Raw genomic sequence first — 26,912 nt, 5'->3', positions numbered from 1 at the left:
ATATTAAATATAGACGAAAACAAAAACTAATCACACCCTAGTTAGTTTATGATTGGATAATATTTACCACAAATAAACGAAAGTGCTACAGTAAGGGCCTATTTAGATGCAGCCAAAAACCAAAATGTTTTGGAGAAATGTACACTTTTAGAATAATGGATCTAAACAGGGTCTGTAAACCATGAGCTGTAAAGATTTGAAATTTGGGACCCTTGAGTCCCAAAACTGTCCAAAAAGTGCCTAGGGACCCGAGTTGGACGGGATATACCCCCAGCAATCATGTGCATGTACTTCAATTAATGAACCAAATCAAGCATTAAATGAGAGCAAATCTGTCTTATGTGTTGCAGACCAAAAAGTTTTTGGAAACATCTAAACATCTATTTAGATGTAAAGTTTACAGCCAAAACTTTTGAGATGTAAAAATTTAGGATCTAAACAGGCCCTAAATTTTTTCACACCTAAACAAGGCCTGACTTGTTCAGCGAACTGAGCCAATAAAGTGCATCTGTCACCAGACATCAGCAAAGTTGCGTGATTGTAGAGATGGATAGAGTTGGCGACTGCGCCTGACTGCACGTGTCTGGATTTACCATTCCAGGTTACGCTTTTCACCAAGTCATATCATAGACCTCAAATTGCATCAACATGAAATATTCAATGATCATTGGTTCATTGCAGTAGCATGCCTGAGGGGCAATTATACAACGATGATGGTAACACCTATTGCATTTTGTGCCACCAACAGTTGCAAACAAATGAATGATTATTTCACGCCATCATATTCTGGTGTCAGAATATCTTCACAATAGAAAACACGCAGAAAATGAAACACACGCAGGCTAGTATACTACAGACTACAGAGATGGAGGCATGAAACCAGAGTAAATGACTCTTTCAGGCCCGCCGTCCATAGTCCAATTGAGTTGAGTTGAGTTGACATACACCCTAATCCCAAAGACCCATTGAGTTGAGTTGAGTTGACATACACCCTAATCCCAGAGGAGCATCAGATCCCTTCAGTTTCAATACATGCTAGGGAGAGACATGATCTTAGGCTGATTCATTCTCTGAGAGCAGGGCTAATAATACGGCCGGCTGATGGCTGTAAGCTATCTCTCTCTCTCCTCCCCCCCCCCTCTCTCTCATCCACATCAGCATTCAGCCTGCTTACAGCCTGTTATTATACTTGTTTTGAGCAATTTGAGCATCCTAAAATGTGACAGCTAGTTCCTTCTAAGAAGTTGGTAATATGGTCTGATCAGGACAAGATATTGCCAGGAGCACTGGTGCAACTAATGTTGTATCTTATGCTCTATGATATAGTTTCTTCAAATAACTTCCGAGTTGAGGTGAGATAGAATTTGCAGCACCGTGAACACACTTGTGGTAAGAAAAGTCCTCAGTGGTATCATCGTTCCTGAGCAAAATGAAGCACCTTGTACCCGGGTGATTAGGATTCAACCCGACCTGCATGCAAGACAAATGGTCACACCATCAAAAAAATGACAGCAAATACCAGCCTCAATTCACTGCCTAATACTTTTCACATCAAGTTTACAGCATGCAATTTTGTAATAAACAGGGATATGCCAGGTGTAATCAGGGGCAGAGCCAGGATTTAGACATACGGGGCCATTCAAACTGAAAAATCATGCATCATGACATACATATACGGTAATAGTATACTCCCTCCATTCTAGAAAGATATCGTTCTCTCTTCATAAGGAGTCAATCCATCTCAACTTAGACCAAATTATATAAAAAGTATTAATAACTATAATGCCAATAAGTATTTGACGATTTGACAATGCTATTCTTCCTGTGATATGCAATTGTGTCTATCCATAGCAAGCCACATGTGGTGACTCACAAATCTCAAAATTTTCGAAGGTGCTCATAATGGGGTAGGACGTGTGTTTGTTTACAGGGGTGGGTGTGCATGCATGTATATGAGTGTCTGTGTCTGTACTGCGATTCACACTAAAAAAATAATCGACATATAATATTGTGCAGCTCAATAAGCTTGATGATATTAAAGTATTGATGACCAATGAATTGTTATTACTAGTTGAGTACGGGTTCATTAAAATATAAAATATAATGAAATGTAATTATACATTTACTAAAATGTAAAATTTCATTACATGTGTCCTAATATGGTAGGCAAACAAATTTAGATGAATCAAAATATTTTATTCTAATTGGGTTTTGTATGATTTTGTTGTCTAGAAGATATCAATAAATATATACGACAAAAATATGTATCTATCTTTTTTTTATATTATTATATAGACTATTAAACAATATATTAACTAAAAAATATTGTAGTGATGTTAGTGGGTGCCTTCAGGCTCCGCCCCTGGTTGTAATCCACCTTTTATTGCGTACATGCAAATTATACCATGGTCATCTTGTTCTGGTTTGTACGGAAGGATTATCATTTGCTCAACCTTTGGGAAGCTTACAGTGCTTAGGAGGCTGACGTTGATATTGTATAAAGATTCAATTTTAATGCACATAATGTTTTTCCAGATAATTGGACAGCTTGTCAATGGAATTTTCTAACACTAACGATATTAGCAATAAGCTTGGCCCGATGGCAAACACATATACACAAAAATGTAATCAAAATATGATGTCTTCTAATGCAGCTCATGATTTCGCAATTATATCAAAGTTAACGTATACACTTATTCTCTTTGGTGTGAGTGGGTTTGGTGCTATTAGGGTTTCTAAACCTTTTCTTCTTCTTCTTCTTCTAATTCTTATTCTTCTTAATATAATGATGTGTGTGTGTTTGAGGGAAAAATATTTCAAAAGAACAGGTATCATTGATAATCACCTTAATTTCTCTTACTCCAACACCGATCTTTTCAGCCCCTCTGGGATGAAATTTCAGGGCCTCAATTAATTTTGATTTATCTGGCTCCATCACATATCCATTTAACGGGTACCTTCATGCAAGTAAAAGAAATTACATAAATGATAATCAACATATAACTATGAAACCAAAGCATTATGCATAAGTCGTGCAAAAATAAATTAGTAAAATAGCACCATCAAGGGTGATATTGTCTTCTTACTCTCTTAGCATGTTCTGTAAGGAAGCGCGCATATCAATAATGTTATCCCATATACTGACTTTAGCATGAAGAAAGTCCTGGTCGGAAGTTATGGCAACACCATTGACAGTCGCACTGCCTTTAGACTTGCATGCTAACCTACATATGGAAGCATTTTCAGTACTTTGTCTACGCGTATCCAAATGATTCTTTTCAACATTCTGAACTTTAGGGCTGCGTAGGAAATCATAGATGCTCTCGTCTTGTTCTGGTTCATGTGGCTGCAAAATACGGTAACTGTTAGCAACAAATTAAATAACTGAATATCCTGCAGGTATATTTAAGATGGTGGTTTCTTTTCTTCATTGACTACATAACAAAATACAGCAGCCTAATTGATGGTCAAATTCAATGTTGAAAACTACATCGGTCACGAGATCAGCTTAATTGATCGAAACATCAAGCAGAGATAACACTGATACTCTAAAAAAATAGAAATCAAACACTCTTTGTTGAATTTTATCCATACACAATCTGACAATCGTCAAGCATGGGCACGGAATTGAGAAGAAATTTATTAAATATAGTGCATCAATCTTTCTGCAAAAACTGAACTCCACACAAGTAAATACTGGTATGGATGGATGTGCATCAAGGCCCTCAAAATTATCATTATCACTTTCTGGGAGTGCATTGAAGTGTATCATGGAAAATATTGTGCATCTGTCACTATGCAGCATGTTTTGAATGCATACACACCTTTCCCGAATGCATAATTTCAAAAGGCCCTGACGTCCCATTGAAAGGCTCTTTGCCCCAAGCAATTGCATCTAGACTTCCACACAGATTGTCCACTGAACATTGCTTTGCAGCATCTATAAAACTTTGTGCAGGCCTCTGAAGAAAGCACGGTAAAATCAAAATGGGCCTCTAGGCCTTAAACAAGCAATTTTCATGTAAACATACCAGTACAAAAATCACATGGTACTTACAGAAAAACATGCTTCAGAAAATGGAGACGAGATTGATAAACGAGTGCGCTGCTGCTTTAAACCATGACTGCTTATTGCATGGAACTGCCCAGTTACAGACATGCTATCTGCAATAACCAGTAAGTGCTCCCGACGAATATTCCTCCCAATATCAGTAGTTGCTGATTTCAAAGACTGCAAATATATAACAATTAAAATCAATTCTAAAGATGAAACGATAACAGGCAATCAGGCTTATAAATCTTCATCAAGTGAAAACGAAAACCAATGGCAACAAATACGGGGGCACATACTTCAACAAAGTATTTCCACGCTGAGTCTATGCCATATGAACAGAAAATATCAGCTACGTTGCTTGGTCGACTCAGCTCCCAGTCAATCAACTCCATTACTGGAATGCAAGCATTCTGTAGAGTAGCCCAGAACCTCCCACCTTTGCAATGGTGAGACATACAAACTTTCACAAGAAGTTCACCATCATGTTGACACTGGATCTCAACATCCTTAAATTCCAAAAAACCTGCACAGAAAGAGAGGATAAGCAGCCAAACGTAAGTACTATCAGATTTTTTCCCAAAAAGGACAGCAAAGCTTTGCCATTGTTTTATTAGAAGAGACTGGCCCAGTTTTTAAGGGAAATCTGGGCCAGATTACAAGATGTAGAAACAAGTGCAAATCTTTAAAAATGTTGCTTTTGTTAACTGTGAAGACTCTTATATTATAGGCCTGTAGGCCCATATGGTCCAGCCCATGAGGCTCTCTAGACCTATATATACTCATCACCATCTCTCTGGATAGTTTATGCTCTCAGATCCCTAAGGTATGTAACAGCTTTATAGGGAAAAACTTTAATATGATAGCATGATCTGGCTGGTGACAAGCTTCAGTCCAGAGTATGAACTCCCAGATCATCAAATTGAGAGCATCTGATGAGATTCCTTCTTCCCCAAGTCTGTAAAGCATCACCCGATGATCTGCCGCACTATAGTTACAAGAATAATCTTTTGAAGGAAGCTAAGACTTCTCAGAACTACCCATAGAATTGGTATAGCTTACTGTATGTCAGGTGCTTAACACATTTTATTCCTTGCTTGTTTCAAAAACATTTTATTCCTTGCCAAGTCAGTTAGTTTATTGGTGACTGACTTATTTATGTCTGTCATGGGTGATAACAGAACAACTTTTGAACCTTTGGCATGGGCATTATTTGTAGCTTCATATATAACACTCTCATAAAGAACTTAAAAACTCCCTCTGTCCCTTTTTAAGTGTCGCTATGGTATTCGTGCTGGTCAAACTTATTTAAGTTTCACTAGGTTTATAGAAATAGTAGCAACATTTTTATCTCCAAAGAAGTTTATTATGAAAATAAATTCAACGATCTATCTAATGATACTAATTATGCACCATAAATATTAATATTTTCTTCTATATTTAGTCAAAGTTGAGTATGCTTGACTTCTTGGGATGTGAGAACAACAGTTAAAAAGGGATGGAGGGAGTACCCACTATCTAGTGCAAACATATTAAGTTTTATAACCTACCAGTTTTATTCATTTGGACATCAATCAACATGAGAAGTTCCTATAAAAGATATAGATCTGTAATGTCATCAACCACCAACAGATATTTCCATCATGGACTCAACTGGATAAAAAATGGTAGTTACTAGCTGAAGTAAATTGCTTTATTTCCTTCTATTAAAACAAAATCCTACCTTATTTTCCCAAGCTGAAAGTAAGCCTGAATCTATAAAACAGGGTGGAATTCAACTCCAAGGATTTGTTAAGTTACTTTCATTCCTAAATCTAGTGACTTATCATTGTAGTAGCAAACAGCTGGTTTGGACTTGATACATTCCTAAGATATATGGGCATGTGCTCTGTGCTGTGCGTCGTTTGGATTCTCTCTTCTTTAATGCAATAACACGCAACCCTCCTGTGTATTTGAGAGAAAAAATCACAAATATATTATGGACTCCTATGACAACTAAATTTTGTGGATAATATCTGATTAAGAGAATACAATTTTTTTCTACAAAATCATGTGTGATATTATAGAATGATAAAAAGCCATACAAGCTACACCTCGAAATATTTTACCTCTATGTACTACAGCTTAGAAAGGAATCCTATAGGCTATAGCTCAGATCATAATTCCTAAGTGGCTAAGTTCTACAGGAAATTCACAGTAAATTTATGGGGTATATTATGTTATCAAAACGTAACAACCTTTCAGCAGTGTATCCAGTATGATTGGAATCACCCTTTTCTTGATAGTGTCCAACTGAGACATGGAGTTAGGTTCAGCTAGTGCTACGACAGCGATGCAGCATGCTGAAATTTTAACACCCTCATCACCTACCACACATTTTCTGCAGAGTAGAAAAACATGTCAAAAGATAGTGTAGGAGATGCAAAGAAAGAAGTAGAATGTGAATAGCAATGACTGTAGAATTATAAATTATAATAAGTAGAGATGTGCCATATATGACATCTATTGGCAAATCCAAATTTAAGCATGTTGCTGATTTTGATGCAATAATTCAGTGGATCTAGCTATTTTAATATAAGACATTTTTCCAGAACAAACAAATTCTAAAAAAAGTTAGAAAGTATTTATATATAATCAGAATCACATTGAATTCTAATAATTCAACAAGCTAGGTTCAGATGGAGATATATTGTATAAAATATGAGCAAAAAGAACCTAAAATTTTAAGTCCTGTTAGTTTCTCTCTCTCTCTCTCTCTCTCTCTGTGTGTGTGTGTGTGTGTGTTTGGGTCTCTGTATGACTATTATCCTTCTATTAATTAATACAATGATACGCAGCTCTCCTGTGTGTTCAAGAAAAAAAAGAACCTACAACCACCAGCTTTTTTTCAATCTTCTGGGTCGATTACTATTATAAATTAATAATGTTGCTTAAATATAATCGTTTTGTAATCTGCAGTTAGCAAATGCCAAACATTTCCCGTCTTCTTGGTACACATCAATAAATATAACATATATGCCCATAAAAAATGGCAAGACCCACATATAATAGCTCATTGTGTACTGGACACAGTGGAACATTTGTTCTTGCACTGCCCTTTTGCAACTGACTGCTAGCATTCAAAGATGGCCTTGCAGTCCTTACTTTATGGAATTTTAGTTATCCTCCTAGCCCGGAGCATCTGGATGGTGACAAATGATTGGATATTCAAACAAGTCCCACCCTGTGTAGAAGCTTGTAAATCTGAATTTAAACATGAATTCACAACCCTTTTGCAACTGACTGCCAGCTTTCAAATATGGCCTTGCAATCCCTTACTTTATGGAATTTTAATTATCCTCCTAGCCCGGAGCATCTGGATGGTGACAAAAGATTGGATATTCAAACAAGTCCAATCCTGTGTAGAAGCTTGTAAAGCTAAGTTTAAACATGAATTCGCAATTCTTTTGCAACACGCGCAGAAACGTTACTTTCCTAGCATCAGTCTCAGGCTAGACAGCTTCTTGTAAATTTCGTTTTTTTCCCCTCTTCTTGGGACTGGCTGTTTTTTGTAATTGTTTAATATATTTCCAGTAGGGGCAAAGCCCCTCCTATTTTGTCCAAAAAAGAAGTGGACGTGAAATAAGCTACATGTGTATCAACATGCAGTGAAAAGCAAAGAACACTGCTAGAAAGAGGCAAAAATAGATAGACACTCAATGAAACACAAATCGGTTTTGGTGCATTTTTTTAACAAAAAGGTTTGGTGCTTACCTCCTTGAGATACAAATTGATGGGATTGCATTCTTTAGCTGATCTCTGGTGGCGTTATACTCTTTTGTAAGTTCTTCTATAACAAATCTCAATCCTAATCTTTTTTTCTTCATCATTTCCTGTCAAACAGATAGTTATATGCCAATTTCAAAATCCAAATAAAAGAAAGAAATCGCTGTTCATTTACATAAGAAGAAAAGAAGAATAAGACCTTGCTTATATGAAAATGGGTGGTCCAAGTTCCTTCTTTTCTTATTTTGTCGTGTCCATCATATCTAATAACAAAATGCAACATTAAATAATCAAATGCATAGCATTATAAGATTAAATGACAGGAAAAACAATGTTTAAGTGAACTAACATAATCATGATTGTCTCAACCAAATCAGAGAAGTTCACTTGCTCAAGATGGTTTTTAACTTCTAGAGATGCATATTCCAGACCATATCTATACTTCTTCAAATGCCTCGACAGGAAAAGCAAACCAATATGGTCCCCTGAATTTGTAGCCTTGTGACACTTAAATACTTCCTGCACGGCAAATTTAAATATATCATGACATGGACAAAAAATAGACAGCGGTGTCCACATAATAAGTATAAACATTAATAAAAACAGAAATAGAATATTACTTGTAGATTCATGAGAGGGGAGTCCTCTAAACCATTAACTGGGTGTTCCAAAGCTCCATATGCAGCTTCTGAAATGGAACAAGCTGCCCAACAACCTACTGGGGCGCCGAGTTTATCTACCGGATCATCAGCACTATCATAAGAGAATTGCACTATTTGCTGCCCATAAGAACTTCTAACAGTTCCATCATAAGCAACGTGTATATCTCTCAAGTGATACATTAATTTTCTTGTCAATGTCCCTGGCACATCAGCATTTTCGCTAAAGAAGTTTGCCCTGCCAGATATAGCATGCAGAAGACATTCCAATGGATTTAAACCCTCAATGAAGGAATTCCTGATCACAGCATAAAGGTTTTGACCTCCCACACGTTCATTAGTACCCTCAGCTTCATAGTTCAACGATTTCTGTCTATTCCATCTAATGCATGAGAGTTGGGAAGGAACTCTGAAGGGAAATTTGCTTGCTGGAAGTTGAAGACCAACACATGCAGTTTGTTGAGCATATTTCAACATGCTACCCTTGCTTCCTGCATTAATCATCACCATCATTGAATTATCATTACTAACATGTTGTTGCACCATTTTTAATAGATCACTGAAGACATCTTTAAATGCCATGATTGAAGATCTGATAACTGATGGATTGTTCTGGATACAATCAGATTGTCTGTAAGTTACATCTTCAGTTTCATCCTGACACTTCAGAACTGGTATGTTAATTGGATCTAGCAATATTTGCTTGATTCGGAAAGCTTCTTCAGCTTCATCCAATGCCAGCTTAACTCCCTCAGTTAGTTTTCTCCTTGAGTAATGGTCTGAGAACATGTCTGAAAGAGATACACTTAAGCCCCTCATGGTTAAGAACTCACATAATACTTCTTGTGCAGAAGAAAGGAAGTCAAGTGCCTTGCAACCATACTGTTTGAACATGACAGAGAAAAGACCAGACGTGTTATTTTGCAGCCAAGACGACCCCAGTGAGCAGGTAAGCACTTCACCGTTTAAGATGTGTAACATCCTATCACAACTGAACTTCATGCCTGAAGGAAGAAGCATGCTGAAAAGTTGTTTACCAGTCCACCGAGAACCTTGAAAATTCATAGATTTAATAACTGCTGGTACTGGCGTTAATACTGAAAGGCACAGCATTTGAAGCTGCTGAAATTCAGATTTCTTCAGAAAAACATCTGTACTTGTTAACAAATGTGCAGCAGCTAGAGAGTCATGTGTTAGTGACACCAAACTTCGACCATCTTGCATATTCAACAGCTGGTGGTGTAAGCTTACCAGCTCTCCAAGCTCAATTCTTGATCGTACAGATTGTGGGATATATCCATGCAAACAATCACCATCAAAATCTCCCAGAAAAGGTGTACAGCATAGTGGATTGATTGATACGACAGAGTGAATTGGTAAAATTTTTGCAGAGAATGCAATCAGTGAATGTTGATGGACTGAAGGAGGCCTGTTGATGAGAATAAGATCACCATCCTGCAGTGGTCTATAGGCAATGTCACCAATTTCTAGCTGATCTGCCTTCCGAAGAAACATTAACTTTCCATTTCGCCGAATAAATAGTTCTTCCTTGGTTAGAAGGTGCAGGTTGCACTTCAAATTTATATTTTCAAAATTATACGAATTAACGTGGTCAGAAACAACCAAGTTTGAGGCTAAATCTTCAGGAATGCCAATTTCCCATAACTTAATTTTTGGGTCCCCAACCATAGTACTCCTAAAAGCATTATCTGATCTTTTGCTGAGAACAGCATCCTTTAGCCATTTCATTCCAGATGGATCTGTAGATGTCTCCCCATCTGTCTTTTTAGAGTACAACTGAAAGAGATAAAAATGTCAATGAATAATGTTACAGAATTACTAGCACCAAAATTGTAGTATTAGAATCTTAACTTAGCACCAAAAATGTAATATTAGAATCTTAACTTATTTTTACTAGCGCTTAACAAAGTTTTTTGTTACTAGCGTTCAAACAATGTGTGTTGTTTTAGCCTCTTCTACTTCAGTCAAAATACTTGTTCTACAATGTTGAGGTAACTTGACCAACCTTTCCCAATCCTACCCATCAATTACTTCATTAGCTAGTATGGAAGAGAGTAATGTGTGCTTTTGACATCATAAATGCAGTAATTCACACTTTATGGAGGATTAACCACGGGTTGGATAGTCATTTTATCTACCTCAATTCTTCTGGCCAGGCTAAAATAACAACAGGTATTGTGAAACAGAGGGAGTAGGTAGCTAAAGCTCTGAAGACAATTAAGACTTTCAACAAATTGAAGGTTTAAGTTCCTTCTGTACAATTGAATTGGATTTAAGTGGAAACTTATGAGTGCTCACATGTCAGATACAGATATTCTTCTGATACTAATCGACACAAATACTCCTTGAATACATCGGACAAGTATTGAATGTTTTCATGGTAGAATGTTAACATGATTTCATGGTAACAGTTCCGACTTCCGAAACATGCATTTGATCACTTTCAAGAAGGCTACCGTTCTCTTTTGCAGTCAGGTTAAGTTCTAGGGAAAAGGCTTAGCTGCATAGTCATATTAGAGTGTAGAACACAATAAACCAGATATTCTCAAATAAGAACAACATAGTTTTGTCTGATGAGTGATAACCCAACCAATTAGAAGTGTTAAACATAATGGTTCGTCAACAACATCTAGGTTAGAGTGATATAATTGGGTATGGACAAAATAGAAACTTTGATTGAATCATTTGCATTCAAACACTTGATTTTAACTAAGAACCCAGATCCGACAGATCAGAATGACTTATATCATCCTATATAGATATTGCAATATAGAAAGAAGAAGATAGTAGCTTTCTTGCCTTGGATGACTTTAAGCATTCTGAGACTCGCCCTGACACAAGTGAACTTGCAAGAACACTGAACTGTGGATGCTGGCGGTAGTCATCAATTCTCCTACTGACATCAACCATCCTCTTGTAAGCCTTTGTTCTGTCATCCTACTTCAAGCATGCAATGAACAAAATCATGTGTTTACATTTGAGATGCCACATGGTTCAAATATGTACTGTAGCATGTAGATAAGTGGATGAGACTGCCACAACATGTCGTTTTGAAAATTGAAATGACAAAAAAAGATTGTGCATCTGGCAGTGCGATGAAGAAATCGTTTCACACCATATCGCATAAGTACCCCATAAGTTTGCTAGTAATATTTTTTTTTCAAACATGCACAAGAACTACATGCTGTTTCAGTATAGGAGGGGAAATAGGCCTAGAAGGGTGGATCATCCCCCTTGGAAACAAAAAACAAAAGAGATGAAGAAAGAAAATCAAACACGCCACGCAACTAAGGTCATACTGCAGGCTAGTTGGGGCCAAATGTTTTGTTAACCCCTAGCTCAAGCATGCGCTCCACAGATCAACATCCACAAAAAATGCACATACGACCGTCTGGACCTCCAGAAACACGCCCTCAAAGATGCATGAATCATTATGCATTCAGATAGTCCAAGCACTCAAGAATCCAAGATGATCAAGGAAGCTCTCCCATTAATTCAAGAGGTAATGGATTACTTGACATCAGAGAACTTCTGGTCTGGTTTTATGATTTGTCATTGATTAAATCAGATTTCACTCCAAGCCATTCAGATTTCAGATTTCTCACTGTTTTTTTCGAATGCAGAGGAAAACTAAATGTCATTTCATTAAAGAAGGAATAAAAAGGTAACAAAGATAAACATTCAAAGACAATGAACACACATCATGCACCCACACATAGGTGATTAGTTTCAGTCAGTAAGTGGCTGTGTGTGTGTGTGTGTTTGGGTCTCTGTATGACTCATTTCTCTACTATTAATACAATGACACACAGTTCTCCTGCACATCTGAGAAAAAAAAGAAAATTAGAGCAGTGATACCATGGACAGTACAGCATGTTGACACAACAATAACTGGGGAGCAAGACTTACACTAGCCCCATGAGACAGACGGCTCCTTTTTTTTATGTGAATTACCAGACAGCTCCTTCGGACACAGTCCTAACCACTATTTCTTCACTAATGGAGTAAAAAAAGAACTTAAAATGCTAATTTCAGAAGTTTACACTCCATGCAATCTGGCAATGGCAAGGAATGAAGAAATTTGAAATCTTGATGGCATGGAGTGAAGTGACTTAATCCATGGCAAATCAGGTGAGGAAGTTCTCCAAAGATATACAGTAGATTTGCTCTTAAGAGTACCTCCAGTGTATCATGAAATTGAACCATGGGAGTGAAAAAGCGAACCATGCACATTGTAGCGATCGAACCGTATCTGCCAGATTCAAAATCGCATGTTGCAGATAAGTCGAACCATGGCGGATAAAAAACTAGCTACTGCAGCGTGAGAATGTGTCCAACAGCATCTCAGCCAGGCTAAACCAGACACATAGAGAGAAAAACTATTTTTTCCATGCTTTTCTCCCCACTCTAGTGGAGTGGTGGGTCCTATATATCAAACACCACAGTGCATGCACCGCATCTTCTGCCACAACAGTAAATTTGCAATGCAAAACCGATTTCACACTGGAGCTGCCCTAATTAAATGACTTACAAAAAAATTATTGAAAGATTTACTCTAAACTATACAGAAGGCTAGCATTCAGTAGGGTTCACTAAACGAAAAGAAGGTTACTAATCATGAATGGACAGAAAAAACGATGAATGGATAAAAGATTAAACAAAAAAAATAGTGCTTACAAATGTTACACGTCCATCTGAAAGCCCATATCCGATTTCTACAACACGATGGCAATTAGGAGTTACTGGTAAACATGATAGAAACAATAGCTCCCGCCTTGAAACAAATTGTTTGATAAGTTCAGGGTCACTTTTCTTCAACATGTGGAAGACCTGCAAATATGGAAAATGAAACAAGGACAGGTGTTACTGTTCAAAACATGATAAATATGTGAATACAAGTAGCTGAGGACCACATTGCCCTTGTTTCGTAATCACAATTATGTTTTCTGTATGTTGTGAATAATAAAAAAAATCTATAACAAATACTCCAAACAGTATGAGTAACTCCAAATCCCCTTTTTTGTATCCTACATTGTTTTTAAATCACCTGTTTTTGACACTATTACTCGAGCCAAAGTAGCAGTGACCCAATTAAAAATAATAGGAAAAAGTATTTTCTCAGGGGGGGCGGGGGGGGACAGTGAATTAGTATATCTATATACTGGAAGCCAACATGGAACAGCCTTTACCAAAGATGAAGGTCTGAAAAAAAAATTACTTGGTAGGGCGACAATATTATCTTGGTCATATTTGACTGGACTTGCTTATTCTCAGAAGGTACAAAATCCCAATAATCCTGGGGCAGGCCTTCAAGCAAACCTTTACCCTTTGATCTATTAGACACTCTTTCAGCAGCTTCTGCAACAATTGAAATTCTTTCCATCACGCTAGGGCTTCTGTGAAGTTTACTCTTGGACAATAATACTCTTGGACTTGACAGCGTCTTAAAGATTACGCTAGGGTAAAGTTTAGAGCCATCCTTCTGTCCAGCAAAAACACAAGATTTAATACAAGGTGGGAAAAATATGCATCGATAGAACTAAAAATGCACTTACTGAGCAATACTTGCATGTTGATGTTGCTTGAACCGTTTCTCTCCCCAATCTCTTCAATAAAGCAAAGAGTGATTTATAAGAGAAAGGCATAGTTTTTTACTTAACAGTGGGTCATTGCCTCATTGGGTCATTATAGATGTGTAAACATTAGTGTCATAACAAGAGCACCTCTAATAGTTTTAGGAATTGATAAAACCATGATAAGAAAATGAAATAGGCATAATACTATATATAAACTCAAGTCTATCCCTACTTTTCCTGAAAGGAGCAACCCTTGGAATACCAGAAGCAGGATTACACAAGAGGAAACATAAACAATGAAGGAACATAGGTACCCTATTATGCCACATACAAAGATGGCCTATTTCTGAAGCTCATTTAACACAAGCATATCCTACCCAAACATGAAGAGCAACCTGTGGAACTAAACATAACATTACCAACCAAAACATAAGTAAACTGAGCCAGGACGCTACTTTTAGCCATGTGTTTCCATGTTAAAAACTAAATAGAACATTTTGGTAAAATCAGTTATAAGCAGTTGAATAACATCAATAAGTCCATAAGTGGAACTAGGCAATTATACAAATATAAGAGTTCTATTTAAAAAATTTCAGCTAAGTTAGTTCAACTGTATGATTAACTATTAGTACAATTCACAAAGTAATCAAATGTATTGCGAATTAAACTTTGATGCAAACAATAAATTATTATATTATATTTATTTTCAGGAAAAGGTAACTAACGTAAGAAACAATACAGAGAATAATAACTTACTGAGCTAGTAAGCATCAAACTGATATACAGATTTTTTTTGAAAAGCTTTATACTGTTTTCGTGTGAATCAATACCTACTGAAATAAATAGGTAAAGGATTACATGAGAGGTAACATGCAGCAAACAAACTCATCAATGAATAGCACAATTGCATGTAGTAATACTGATATTTGTTTTGCAGTCTCTTATTCTGTGTCTAGGACTCTCTAGCCCTACTTTAGTTCATCAGATGAACAAGGAGAGCTCTTGAAAAATAGCCAGATAATCTGAAAGTGATTTTATGACTAAATTATGGTATCAATGAACTTTGGCAAAGAGAAAAAACATGTAGTGCTTAATGAGGATAAAAATAGGTCAGTCAGGAAGGTACAAACCTTCATATTTATGCCTTCCCTTGGACTGAGACAGCCAGGACATATTTGGTTTAGAAAGTGAACAACGTCATCGATAAAATATGGATTGTGCACTGTTGCCGCCAGTTTAGTCACACCGAAATGCCCTAAAAAATTTGACAAGTTGATTCTCTTTGCACAAAAAAATGCACACAAAGTACATGCTTCAACGTAGCATGCTTAATATCACTTTTTTAGGCAAGTGTGCTCACCATCACAGTCGCGTCCACTTTTCGATCCACAGGTCTCACACTGCGGCGAAGCATTTGGTAGTCCTAACTTGGGACTTGTGACATCACTCACTTCGATCACGCTCATGCTACTCAATTTTTCCTGAAATGGTAAAATAATTGCATAAAATTATTTTTGAACGTAAAATTGCATAAAACTATCTCTGACAACACAATGCAATGAATAGAATAATAATCAAATTACTCTATGTGCTGACTTGATAAGAAAATAAGCATTTGCATAGATGACCAGAAGCATATAGAGTATAAGTTGTAGAAACTTGCTCTTCACAAAAAGGAGAAAGTAAAGTATAAAAGTGTAATGATGCCCAACACTTTAATTTAGAGAGGGGGGGGGGGAGTAGAATTTATGCAAAATTAACAAAACATACCATATCTGTACTGGTCATGAGATCAAATTTTATGGCATTCAGAGTAGCTTCAGGAAGTTCACGATGTAGCTCCATCCTGCACAGGAGTCGCATGGCAAATAGTTCATTCTGAGAGAAGTAGAAACCAAACAGAAGGAATAACAGACCATAAATATTAGTGTAACAGCAAGAAGTACAGCATAACTCTGAATATGACATTGAAATACAGTTATTTCAATCCATAGTAATTAGTCTTAATGAAAAAGTAAACACAAAAGAAGACTCCATAATGATGATAGGACGCCTTAAATGATAAATCTCACTCTAACAATGCAAGCATGAAGAGTATCCTAGTTTGTTTACTGTTTGCTGGCTATACTACACAGCATTTCAAATACTTCTTTTTCTTGAACACACAAGAGAGCTGCGCATCTTTTATATTAAGAAGGAAAAAAGGGGGTACGAGAAACCCCTAAAACAACAAAGATAACACCTCAACACACCCCGACACACACGGCCACAAAAGCCCACACAAACTTACAAACAAACACTCTCAGACACAGACACAACAAATCCACACACACTCACTCACAAACAAGGGATGAACGACCAAGGAGCCAAGCAATTAGGCAACACCAAGTATCCATTCAGTCAGCAAGGCTATGCCCCTGGCACCCGCTAGACCACATAACTTTGCTTCATCGTGAACTGGAGCATTTCAAATATTTATAGCATCACAAGATCCCTCCATGAAATAATTTGGAGAAAAATTACTGAAGAGCACCACTTTAAAATGGAAATTTGATAACATCAAATGCCCTTTGGTTTGGCAGTTTCATTTCTTCGTGGTCTGTTTTTGGTGGGCCAGCTTATGTCGTGTAACTGACACCCGCCCCTGTTTTTTCTTCTTGTCGGGGCGCTTTACGCACTGGAGTGCATCTTAACTGTAATGTACTGTATTCTTTTTGGATCACTTCCTCTCCTCTTGATGAAACAGAAGTGCTTGAAAAAAAAACACTAACTGCCCTTCTTAGATCACAGGACCTAAAACTAACGTAATACATGTTATATGCAAGAAATAATACCAGGTATACACACCAATATCACAAGCATCCATATATTCCATTTAAAACATCACCGTACTCAGTACTCACTCGTTTAAAAGATATCGCCATGACTCACTCGAAAAGAAAATCACCATGACAAACTGCGGCAGTAATAAAACAACCAGTTTTAACCAATTGTAAAGAAAGTCTGGTGGAGCGAGCGCCCGGCGACCCTGAGCCTCTCTGCCTTGGTTCCTCACCGTTCATGGCCATTAGGCCTAATGATTAAGTAGCCCACATAGAAAGGGGACAACGTCTAAATCGTTAATTAGCCCATTAAATCGTCCGGGCTTCTAAAAATTCTTGGGTTCACCATTCTATGAACTGCTCCATTAACTATTCCACACATGAAAACCTCCAATTGGAATACCAAAGTTAACAAATTAGCAAAGAAAAATACAATAGCAAGCATTCCAAATCACTCGCCCTGAGAAGCTGCTACATGTGCCAAGTTCTGACAGCACTGTGCTCCTATCACCTATGGTACGTTCACTTTCTTACAACCACAGAAGGGTTATTCCTTTCCCACAACATTAAACAAGGCTTCTGAACTCTGCAGACAATGAAGGTTTAGAGCTACATTCTGACCTTGAAGCACTTCTCCACGAATGTACTAACTTCGAATGAGCATTTCAATTTCAAGTAACGACTAAGTTTTAAGAGATAGATCACCAGATTAGCGAATCGCTGACTCTGCCACGGCAAAGAGCTTGTCAGCCACCAGCTCACGCCTCAGAAGTTTTGCATGCCCTCGCAGCAGGCTGAGGCAAGTGCCTCTCTAAACATCGGAGTACACGGAGATGACTACGGCTATTGCATCCCAATAAAATTGATGATGCCTGGGGATTCGAGAAAGCCCTTCAGAAATCAAAATATATATATATTCGACTGCTGAAGCATGGAAGACTCGATCATCCTCTGCAATGGACATGGGCTTGCGATTAGTGGAAAACAGCACCAAAAATCTTACCCTCGGGATCCAAAGACACTAGCCGACCCCATTCGGGTCGCAAGCCATTACTCTGTCCCTATCACGTATGCTATACCTGGAAGAGAGCACGTGCTAAAACCCTGCTTTGGGGAACTTCAGTTCACCAGCCCAAACCTCGGACGGCCGCAAACGCCCGACCCGGCAAAACAGGGCAATCAGCACGGCGAGACGGAGCAAAAGCCAAAATGAAAAAATCCCACCCCGCGATCAGAGCAAAAAAGGACAGGAATCAAGCGATTAAACCCCGCGACCAGAGGAAAAAAAACAGGAATCAAGCGAATAAGCGATGCGCCCAAGCATTGCACCACGCGGGGATCAGGAACCGATTGAATGCGAGGAACTACTCACCTCGATCACGCCGGCGGAGGGGCGGCGGGCGCAGAGAAGCCGAGGGGGCGCAAGTCCTCCGAGCCGCCCTCCGACAGCACAGTGGCGGCTGGCGCAGCCACCGGAGCCGCTCGTGCGAGCTGTGGTACAGGCCCAGCAGGAGGCGGCGGCTGCTCCGGCGGTGGTCAGTCGCCGACGAGCTCGCCGCCTCGGGCCGTCGGCTGCTCTAGTGGAAGGGGCGAGGAGAATCTCCTTTTGGGGTTTCCTCGGCCCCCGGCTCGGGGTTCGTGTATTTGCAGGGCGTGCGCACTGTGCGCAGCCTGGAATGTCCCTCCTCTATCACGTCTGACCCGACTCGACCAGCAGGACCCGGATACCCGACTCGACGACTCCCGCTCCCGCAGGCCGCCGCCGCTCGGTACCGACGTACCGTAACCCCTGGCTTCGCCGGCTCGCCGCACGCCGCACGCCAGTGCGAGACCACAGGACAGAGAAGGGTTGGGCTGGCCTACCCTACTGAATTGAATTGATTGAATTTCACTGATGGTGCCCGGGGCTCATAGTTGTACTGGTTTATTACTTCCCAAAAATGTTTCTATTTCAGAAAAAAATCTCTATATGTTAAGTCCATCATAGATAATGTACTCCTACCGTGTATCTTACAGGTAGCGTACATGTGTATGTATATGAGTTTCGACGGTATTTCGCCACTTTATTGGTTGAGACTTCATAGCCCAGTTTAGCTATGAACCAATCAGTTGACATATAACAGAACTGGTATAAGCAGCCATATTGTTTTGACATTTGTGGGGAAAACAGAAAAAAAGGTCAAAACATGATATTTAGAAAAGGTATTCCCTCCGTTCCAAATTATAAGTCGCTTTAACTTTTTTTTTGTTCAATGGATGTATCAAAAAATCAAAACGGCTTATAATTGAGAACAAAATGAGTATTTGATATCTGTGGATAAAGGTAGAAGAAAGAAAGGAGGTGTCGGGAGGGCGGAATGGAAAAAACAATTTTGGAATGGAGGTGATGGGCAGATCGAAGAAAAATCAATTCAATAAAATAAAAAAACTCATGAAAAAAATGATTTTGGAATGGAGGAACTAGACAGAAAAGAAAAAAAGATAAAATAAAAGGCAAGAATGCTTACTTCCACACAGAATTTGGTCACTCTGCTCGCACACCTTCTCTGTTGTTCGATTGTTAAGGTTCCGGCGGCGGGGAAGGCGGTCGGGCCAGAGCAGGGTGGGGTGGGCATGGGCATGGTGGCGGCGAGAAGAAGGGAAGAGGGGAAGGAATAGGCCGCCACGGGCGTAGTAGGGTTTAGGATTTAGGGTTTAGGGATTAGGGTTTAGGGGGCATCTATAGCCATGGCAGCGGCAAGAGGGGAAGAAGGAGGCCGACGCAGGCGTGGTAGGTTCACGTCGGAGCTCCGCTGGAGGAGAAGACTGCCACGGATGCGGTAGGGTTTAGAGTTTAGGGATAGGAGAGCCTGTGGAAATGGCGACGGCGGGAGGGGAGGAGAAAGCCGACACGGGCACACCAGAGCTCTACGGTCAAGGAGCTTCAGTGAGACCCTACCGCGCACACGTTGAGGCGATGGGGGTGAGGGTGTGGGGATGTGTCATAGGAGAAATAAGAGGATATGCGGGGGAGGAGAAGGTGTGCACACAGACTTGACTGCGTGTGACATGCGGGCTAAAGCAACTCCAAATAAAAAGACATCTCAAAAAGGAAAACATGCTACACGGGGAAAGAGATCTCTGGGTAGAGGCGATGGGTGAAACACAAAAAAAAAGATGGTTGAGGGCAGCGTGTGGAGTGAAAAAGATAGGAAAAAAAGAAATATACTTTAGAAAGTTAAAATTAAGGTGAAAAAAGTACTTCCCTTCTTAATATTACAAAGTCAATTACGAATTTTTTCAAAGTAGTCCTTGTGACATCACAGAGAGTGACCTAACTAGTCTTAACGTTTGTAGCACAATAAATAAAACACAGCTAAAGCCTACTCCCTATGTCTCGCTTTGACTGTCATTCTCACACTGCAGTACATTGTATACATTCAAAGTTTATTCAATGCACCCGGACACGCAATGTCCACATTCAAACAATCTTTGTTACACCAGATTGAAAAGCTAATAAAACATCAGGCAAAGTGTGATAGAGAGCAGTACTTTCTATGGAACCCATCGAAAGACTATGTAGACTGTATATACACTAAATATGGTATACATGTAGAATAAGTCGATGTCAGGGGCTGTACTGCAATGCTATTGACGTGACCCACATCTTCCCCACCATGGTCAGGAGCTACCTAAGACACGTTCTATCACTTTGAGGTTGATTTGGTTTCTGTGAAGTCGATCTAGGCAGACAAGACTTAATCTAGAGTGCAAATGAGAGGGATGATACAATGTACGAACATGAGGAGAGATGAATGGAGGGTTTGCAAGGAGAGACGAACATGAGGGAGGTGATGGAACATTGAGTGAGTTGGTTTTTTTGTTTGCTAGTTAAACCTAACTAGTCTTTGACATTTGTGGCGCAATAAATAGAAACAACTAAAGCCTACTCCCTTTGTCTCGTTTTGACTATCGTTCTAAGAGTGCGGTAAATTGTATATATTCAAAGTTTCTTCAATGCACTCGGACATGCAACGTCCACATTTAAACAATCTTTGTTGGACGAGGCTGAAAGCTAATAAAACGTCAGTCAAAGCGTGGTAGGTAAGAGTACTTTGTATGGGACCCATCTAAAGACTATGTGGATCGTATATAGATTAAATATGGTGTGTGTAATAAGCCGATGTGCTCTAACATTAATGCCACCTCTACATCTCAACTGCAACACTATTGACATGCCCCACATCTGCCCACCATGGCCAAGAGCTACCCAAGACACGTTCGAGCACTTTGAGGTTGATTTGGTTCCGGTGAAGTCAATCTAGGTAGACAAGGCTTTGATATAGAATGCAAACGAGAGTAAGAGACAACATACAAATACAAGGGGAGCCGAACCGATGGCACGCAAGGAGAGGAACGGGGGAGGCGATGAAATGTTGAGTGAGTTGTTTTTTTGTTTGCTAGTTAAATTTAATTAGTCTTTGACTGTCCTTTTGGTAGTGTAGTAAATTGTATGCATTCAAAGTTTCTTCAATGCACCTAGACACACGCAGCATCCACATTCACATAATCTTTACTGCACCAAATTAAAAGCTAAAACTTTAGTCAAAGCGTGATAGAGAGGAGTACTTAAATGGGGCCCATCTATAAAGACTATGTGAACTATATATAGGTCCGATTTAGTTGCAAAAAGATTTGCAAAATAGCTACTGTAGTATTTTTATTTGTATAGGCTCAAAAAATTCGTCCCGCAAATTATAGACAATATGTATAATTAGTTATTTTTTATCTATATTTAATACTCTATGCATGTGTCGCAAAATTCGACGTGACAGAGAATCTTGAAATTTTTTGTAAAATTTTTTAAAACTAAACGGCCCTATATATTAAAGATGGTATACATAGAATAGAATTATAGGCAGGGATAAAGTGTGTGCATAACTAGGTATGTAATGTGATTTAAACAAAATAATTATACGAGGAAAATAGCAAATGCTAACGTAAGCACGCAGGAGCACTCTGTACTCCCTCCGTTCCGAGTACTCGCACTGTTGTTAGAAACTTCCAGGGTGACGTGGAAGTAGCTTTACGGACCGTAATAACTGAAAGACAGTACTCCTACAGTCCTACTACCACCCAGCTGAAAAAAAAAGTGACGTGACGAGCAGGGATCTTGTAAGCACGGTGGTCTCCGCGCGCTCTCACGCGCTACTTTCAAGCGAAAATGACGTGAAATCGGCAATTCGCTGCCGCAGCGAGAAAAAGGGGGCAGCAGGGCACCCACGGGCCGCGCCCACTCCGCGAATCTGGATGGAGGCGAGACTGTGAGAGGCTACTCCGTCAGAACCTTCAGGCACGAATGTGCTCTGTCAACTGGGGTCTTTGGGCTTGGGCTGTCCGGCGGACGCTGTGGGTGGCTTGCCTGGCCATCGCCCGTCAGTACTTGTTTAGTTAGCCAAAAGTTTTAGTTACCGTAGTATTCTCGTTCTCTTTGACAATTAGGGCCTTGTTTAGATGTGATTTTTTTAAATTTTACTATCGTAGCACTTTCATTTGTTTGTGGTAAATATTATCCAATCATGAACTAACTATGATAAAAAATTTGTCTCATGATTTACAGTTAAACTATATAATTAGTTTTTATTTTCATCTATATTTAACGATTCATGCATGTGCCGCAAGATTTGATGTGACGAGGAATCTTAAAAACTTTTTGGTTTTTGGGGTGAACTAAACAAGACCTAAGTTTTGTTTAGGCCTTGTTTACTTCCCCAAAAATTTGTAAAATTTTTCAGATTTCCCATCACATCGAATCTTTATACGTATGCATGAATTATTAAATATAGATAAAAATAAAAACTAATTGCACAGTTTGGTCGGAATTGACGAGACGAATCTTTTGAGCCTAGTTAGTCCTTGATTGGACAATATTTGTCAAATACAAACGAAATTGCTACAGTGCTCATTTTGCCAAAAATTTTGGAACTAAACAAGGCCTTAGTTTCACTCAAAGCCTAAAAAAATTTAAGATTCTCTATCACATCGAATCTTACGCCACATGCATAAAGCATTAAATATAGATAAAAACAATAACTAAATGCACAATTTACCTATAATTTGTGATGCGAATATTTTGAGTCAAGTTAGTTCATAAGTGGACAATAATTATCAAATACAAACAAAAGTGCTACAATATCCAAAAAATTTCACCCCAACAACTAAACAAAGGCCTTAGTGTTTAATCATGGACTAATTATGTTTAAAAGATTTGTCTCATAAATTATATGTAAATTGTATAATTAGTTATTTTTATTATATTTAAAGTTATGCTCTCTCTGTCCCCCAATAAATATCGTTTGCGTTTCTCAAGAAATAATTTAACTAAATATATAGTAAAAAATATTAATATCTATAGTATAGAAAGTATCATCGGAAAAATCTTTAAATCTAGTTTTTTTAACAAATTTATTTGGAAATATAAATATTATACGTATTTTCTACAAATCAAGCCTTAGATTTAAAATTTTTTTGAATTTTGACACTGTATCGATTTCGTTTTTATTTGACAAACATTGTCCAATCATAGAGTAAATAGGCTTAAAAGATTCGTCTCGTGATTTACAAACAAACTGTGCAATTAGTTTTTGTTTTTCATATATATTTAATGCTCTATGTATGTACTGTCAGCGCCGGCCCTGAGGGCGGGCGGACGGGGCGGCCGCCCTGGGCCTCCAATCCCATGGGGCCCCATCGGAGGTATACCATTATATGTATGCAGGCGTTGCATCTTGCTACTTGCTAGCCAGCAGGATTAACAAATGCAGCTCACTTTATACTAGCGCATATATTGTGCCAAATTATCTATCACACATGAGCATGTGCATGTACTTGTATGTATTTACTTCTCGGTTCTCACAATACTTCGTTCCTGAGCTGTCTGGTGGGCCCCTTATGGCTCCAGCATATAATAGTTTAGGTTTAGTTATACATATTATGCTTTATTTGCTCAAGAAAAATATGTATATTATTCTTAGTACATTACGCTGCTAACTTGCTTTCTTCATCTTCTATTAAGTAAGACATGAAAGCTTGAGCAATTTGCTAGATTTCTTCACTATCTTACCTCTTCCAAGCGCATATGAATATGACAAGGCTTAACCTACTTCTTTATTTCTTAGTTTTAATATTTTGTATAAAACATCTCCAAAGTTTTTATATGCATTGTACCTAAGCATTTATCTTTAACACTCTCTATATAAATTTAGTTCATTCACTTTGTACCATTTTCTTATTTTCAAATGGTAGAGACTTAAAACTTTGTCCCTCTATCTTTTTCTCTAAAAAAGGTGTTTTTCATCCATGTGTATATTAGGGGCCTCTAAATCTCGGCTTCGCCCTGGGCCCTAAAACCTCAGGGCCGGCACTGTGTACTGTAAGGTTCAATGTAACTGGAAATTTTGAAAAAAATTATTTTTGGGTGAACTAAACAAGGCCAATGTTAAACATGTAGCACGGAAATTAAAATTGATATTTAATTTGGAATGGAGTGAGTGTAACCAAAATAAAAAATTTTAAGACGCATAACACTCGTGGGCGTGGCAGAAGCCTGGCGGGTGGGATGCCTGCTGGGTGGGATGCCTGGCTCTCACTCCCCCCACGACCCACGTGCCGGATTCAATGCGTACAGTGTTGTACTACAACTACTCCTGCAGTGCTGCTGTACCTTCGCTCAAAAAAAAAAGTGCTGCTGTACCGGAGTATCTGTACAGTGCAGTGCACGATATCCAACGGAAAACGCTCTGCGCGCGCGTGCAGCCGTCAGCGCTCAGCGGCAGCACGCTGTGGCTCGAACCGCGTATCTCGAACTGCGAAGACCACGTGCTGCATGTGCCAGGGGCAGGCGTGTACAGTGGTATTCCCTCCGTCTTCGAAATCAGGCCTTGTTACTTCTAAGGCCTTGTTTACTTCCCAAAAAGTTTTGCAAAATTTTTCACATTCCCTGTCACATCGAATCTTTAGACGCATGCATGGAGTATTAAATATAAACGAAAACTAAAACTAATTGCACAGTTTGGTCGAAATTGACGAGACGAATCTTTTGAGTCTAATTAGTCCATGATTGGACAATATTTGTCAAATACAAACGAAAATGCTACAGTGTCCATTTCCCAAAATTTTTCGGAACTAAACAAGGCCTAAATTTTTTTGCAAAGGCCTTGTTTAGTTCAAAAAAAATTTGCAAATTTTTTCAGATTTTCCGTCACATCGAATCTTTAGACGCATGCATGAAGTATTAAATATAGATGAAAATAAAAACTAATTGCACAGTTTGGTCGAAATTGACGAGACGAATCTTTTGAGCCTAGTTAGTCCATGATTGGACAATTTTTGTCAAATACAAACGAAAGTGCTACAGTGTCGATTTTGCAAAATTTTTTAGAACTAAACGAGGCTAAAATAAAAATAGTAGCACTTTCGTTTGTATTTGACAAATATTGTCCAATTATAGACTAACTAGGCTCAAAAGATTCGTCTCGTCAATTTCGACCAAACTGTGCAAATTAGTTTTTATTTTCATCTATATTTAATACTTTATGCATACGTCTAAAGATTCAATGTGACGAGGAATCTGAAAAATTTTGCAAAATTTTTGGGAACTAAACAAGGCCTTCACGAAATTTTTTCGGCACACTGTAGCACTTTCGTTTGTTTGTGGTAATTATTGTCCAATCATGGACTAACTAGGCTCAAAAGATTTGTCTCGTAAATTTCGACCAAATTGTGTAATTAATTTTTATTTTTGTTTATATTTCATACTTCATGCATGTGTCTAAATATTCGATGTGACGGGAAATCTTGAAAAGTTTTTTGGATTTTGGGTGGAAGTAAACAAGGCCTTAGACTGATAGAATCCGTGCAAGTTAAACTTTTTTAAGTTTGATTAATTTTATAAAAAATAACATTAAAATCTATAACATAAAATAAATATTTTATAAAAATATATTCTACGATAAATCTAATGGTATTAACTTTGTACTATAAATCTTAGTGTTTTTTTCTATAAATTTAGCCAAAGTTTTAAAATTTTGACTTAGGACAACTCTAGAAATTGCAGCTTAGCTGCATAACTTTGGCAAGTAATTAGACTTTGCAAAACTTTTTAGACTTCGGAGAGTCCTTTTTCAAAAAGTATTACAAAATTTTTCAGATTTCAAGTGACATCAAATTTTGCAGCACATGCATAAGCATTAAATATAAATAAAAAATAACTAATTAACATTTTGTCTGTAATGTATTAGACAAATCTTTTGAGTCTAGTTAGTCCATAATTTGACAATATTTCTCAAATACAAACGAAAGTACTACAATGTCTATTTTGAAAAAAAAAAGAACTAAACAAGACCTTAGTTACAAAAACTTTAAAAAATCTATGTGACATTAAATCTCTAGACGCATATGCATGGAGTTTATTTATAATTTAAGAAATAATTTTTTTAAACCTAGTTAACTCATAATTAGATAATATTATTAAATATAAATGAAAATACTATAATAATTAAAGCTAAAAATTTTCGCAAACTAAAGCAGGCCTTCGTTCGCAATGCTGTGCGTTCCAGAATCAAAGACCGGCGGTATTCCTCGTGGCACGGGTGCTCCACTGCCCGGAAGGTACCTATAGTGAAACAATGAGGGCAGCTCTAGCACGTTTAGCTTGTGTTAACATTTACCTACAGTCCTACACAAAGAAGAGAGAAGAAGACAAAAGATAAGCCATAACACATTTTAGCTCATACATAGTGACCTGCGTTAACATTTTACCTACACAAAGAATCCACGAGCATTTTGAAGAGATTAGCAAAAAACAATTAGCTAAATTTACTGATTTAGACCTTGTTTAGTTGGTGAAAAGTTTTGGGTTTAGCTACTGTAGCACTTTCGTTTGTATTTGATAATTATTGTCCAATCATAAAGTAACTAGGCTCAAAAAATTCGTCTCGCAAATTACAGACAATCTGTTGTGCAATTAGTTATCTTTTTT

General features: G+C 38.2%; 1 protein-coding gene across 4 annotated transcripts; it reads right to left on the bottom strand.

Annotated features, from left to right (window-relative positions):
* LOC8060411 (DNA-directed RNA polymerase IV subunit 1) lies at nucleotides 630-18,696 on the bottom strand. 4 transcript variants are annotated; one of them, XM_021462943.1, is made up of 19 exons: nucleotides 18,267-18,696; nucleotides 15,843-15,950; nucleotides 15,433-15,553; nucleotides 15,203-15,327; nucleotides 14,052-14,102; nucleotides 13,715-13,978; nucleotides 13,174-13,326; nucleotides 11,296-11,433; nucleotides 8,437-10,272; nucleotides 8,166-8,335; nucleotides 8,016-8,079; nucleotides 7,805-7,923; nucleotides 6,289-6,431; nucleotides 4,351-4,577; nucleotides 4,058-4,231; nucleotides 3,825-3,962; nucleotides 3,087-3,346; nucleotides 2,846-2,957; nucleotides 630-1,470 (listed from the first exon to the last, which is right to left on the bottom strand). In XM_021462943.1, the coding sequence occupies exons 2-19, from the start codon at nucleotides 15,933-15,935 to the stop codon at nucleotides 1,309-1,311; spliced, it is 4,350 nt and encodes a 1,449-aa protein (XP_021318618.1). In that variant the 5' UTR covers nucleotides 15,936-15,950; nucleotides 18,267-18,696; the 3' UTR covers nucleotides 630-1,308. The 4 variants fall into 4 exon arrangements, with proteins under 4 accessions (XP_021318618.1, XP_021318619.1, XP_021318620.1 ...); XM_021462944.1 differs by having other exon boundaries at nucleotides 652-1,470; nucleotides 15,843-15,918; nucleotides 18,267-18,695; XM_021462945.1 differs by lacking the exon at nucleotides 18,267-18,696 and adding an exon at nucleotides 17,600-17,807 and having other exon boundaries at nucleotides 652-1,470; nucleotides 15,843-15,918.

This window comes from Sorghum bicolor, chromosome 6, assembly GCF_000003195.3.
Source record: "Sorghum bicolor cultivar BTx623 chromosome 6, Sorghum_bicolor_NCBIv3, whole genome shotgun sequence".
Lineage (NCBI taxonomy): Eukaryota > Viridiplantae > Streptophyta > Magnoliopsida > Poales > Poaceae > Sorghum > Sorghum bicolor.
Note: the sequence above shows the minus strand (reverse complement) of the source record. Positions and strands in the feature narration are given on the sequence as shown.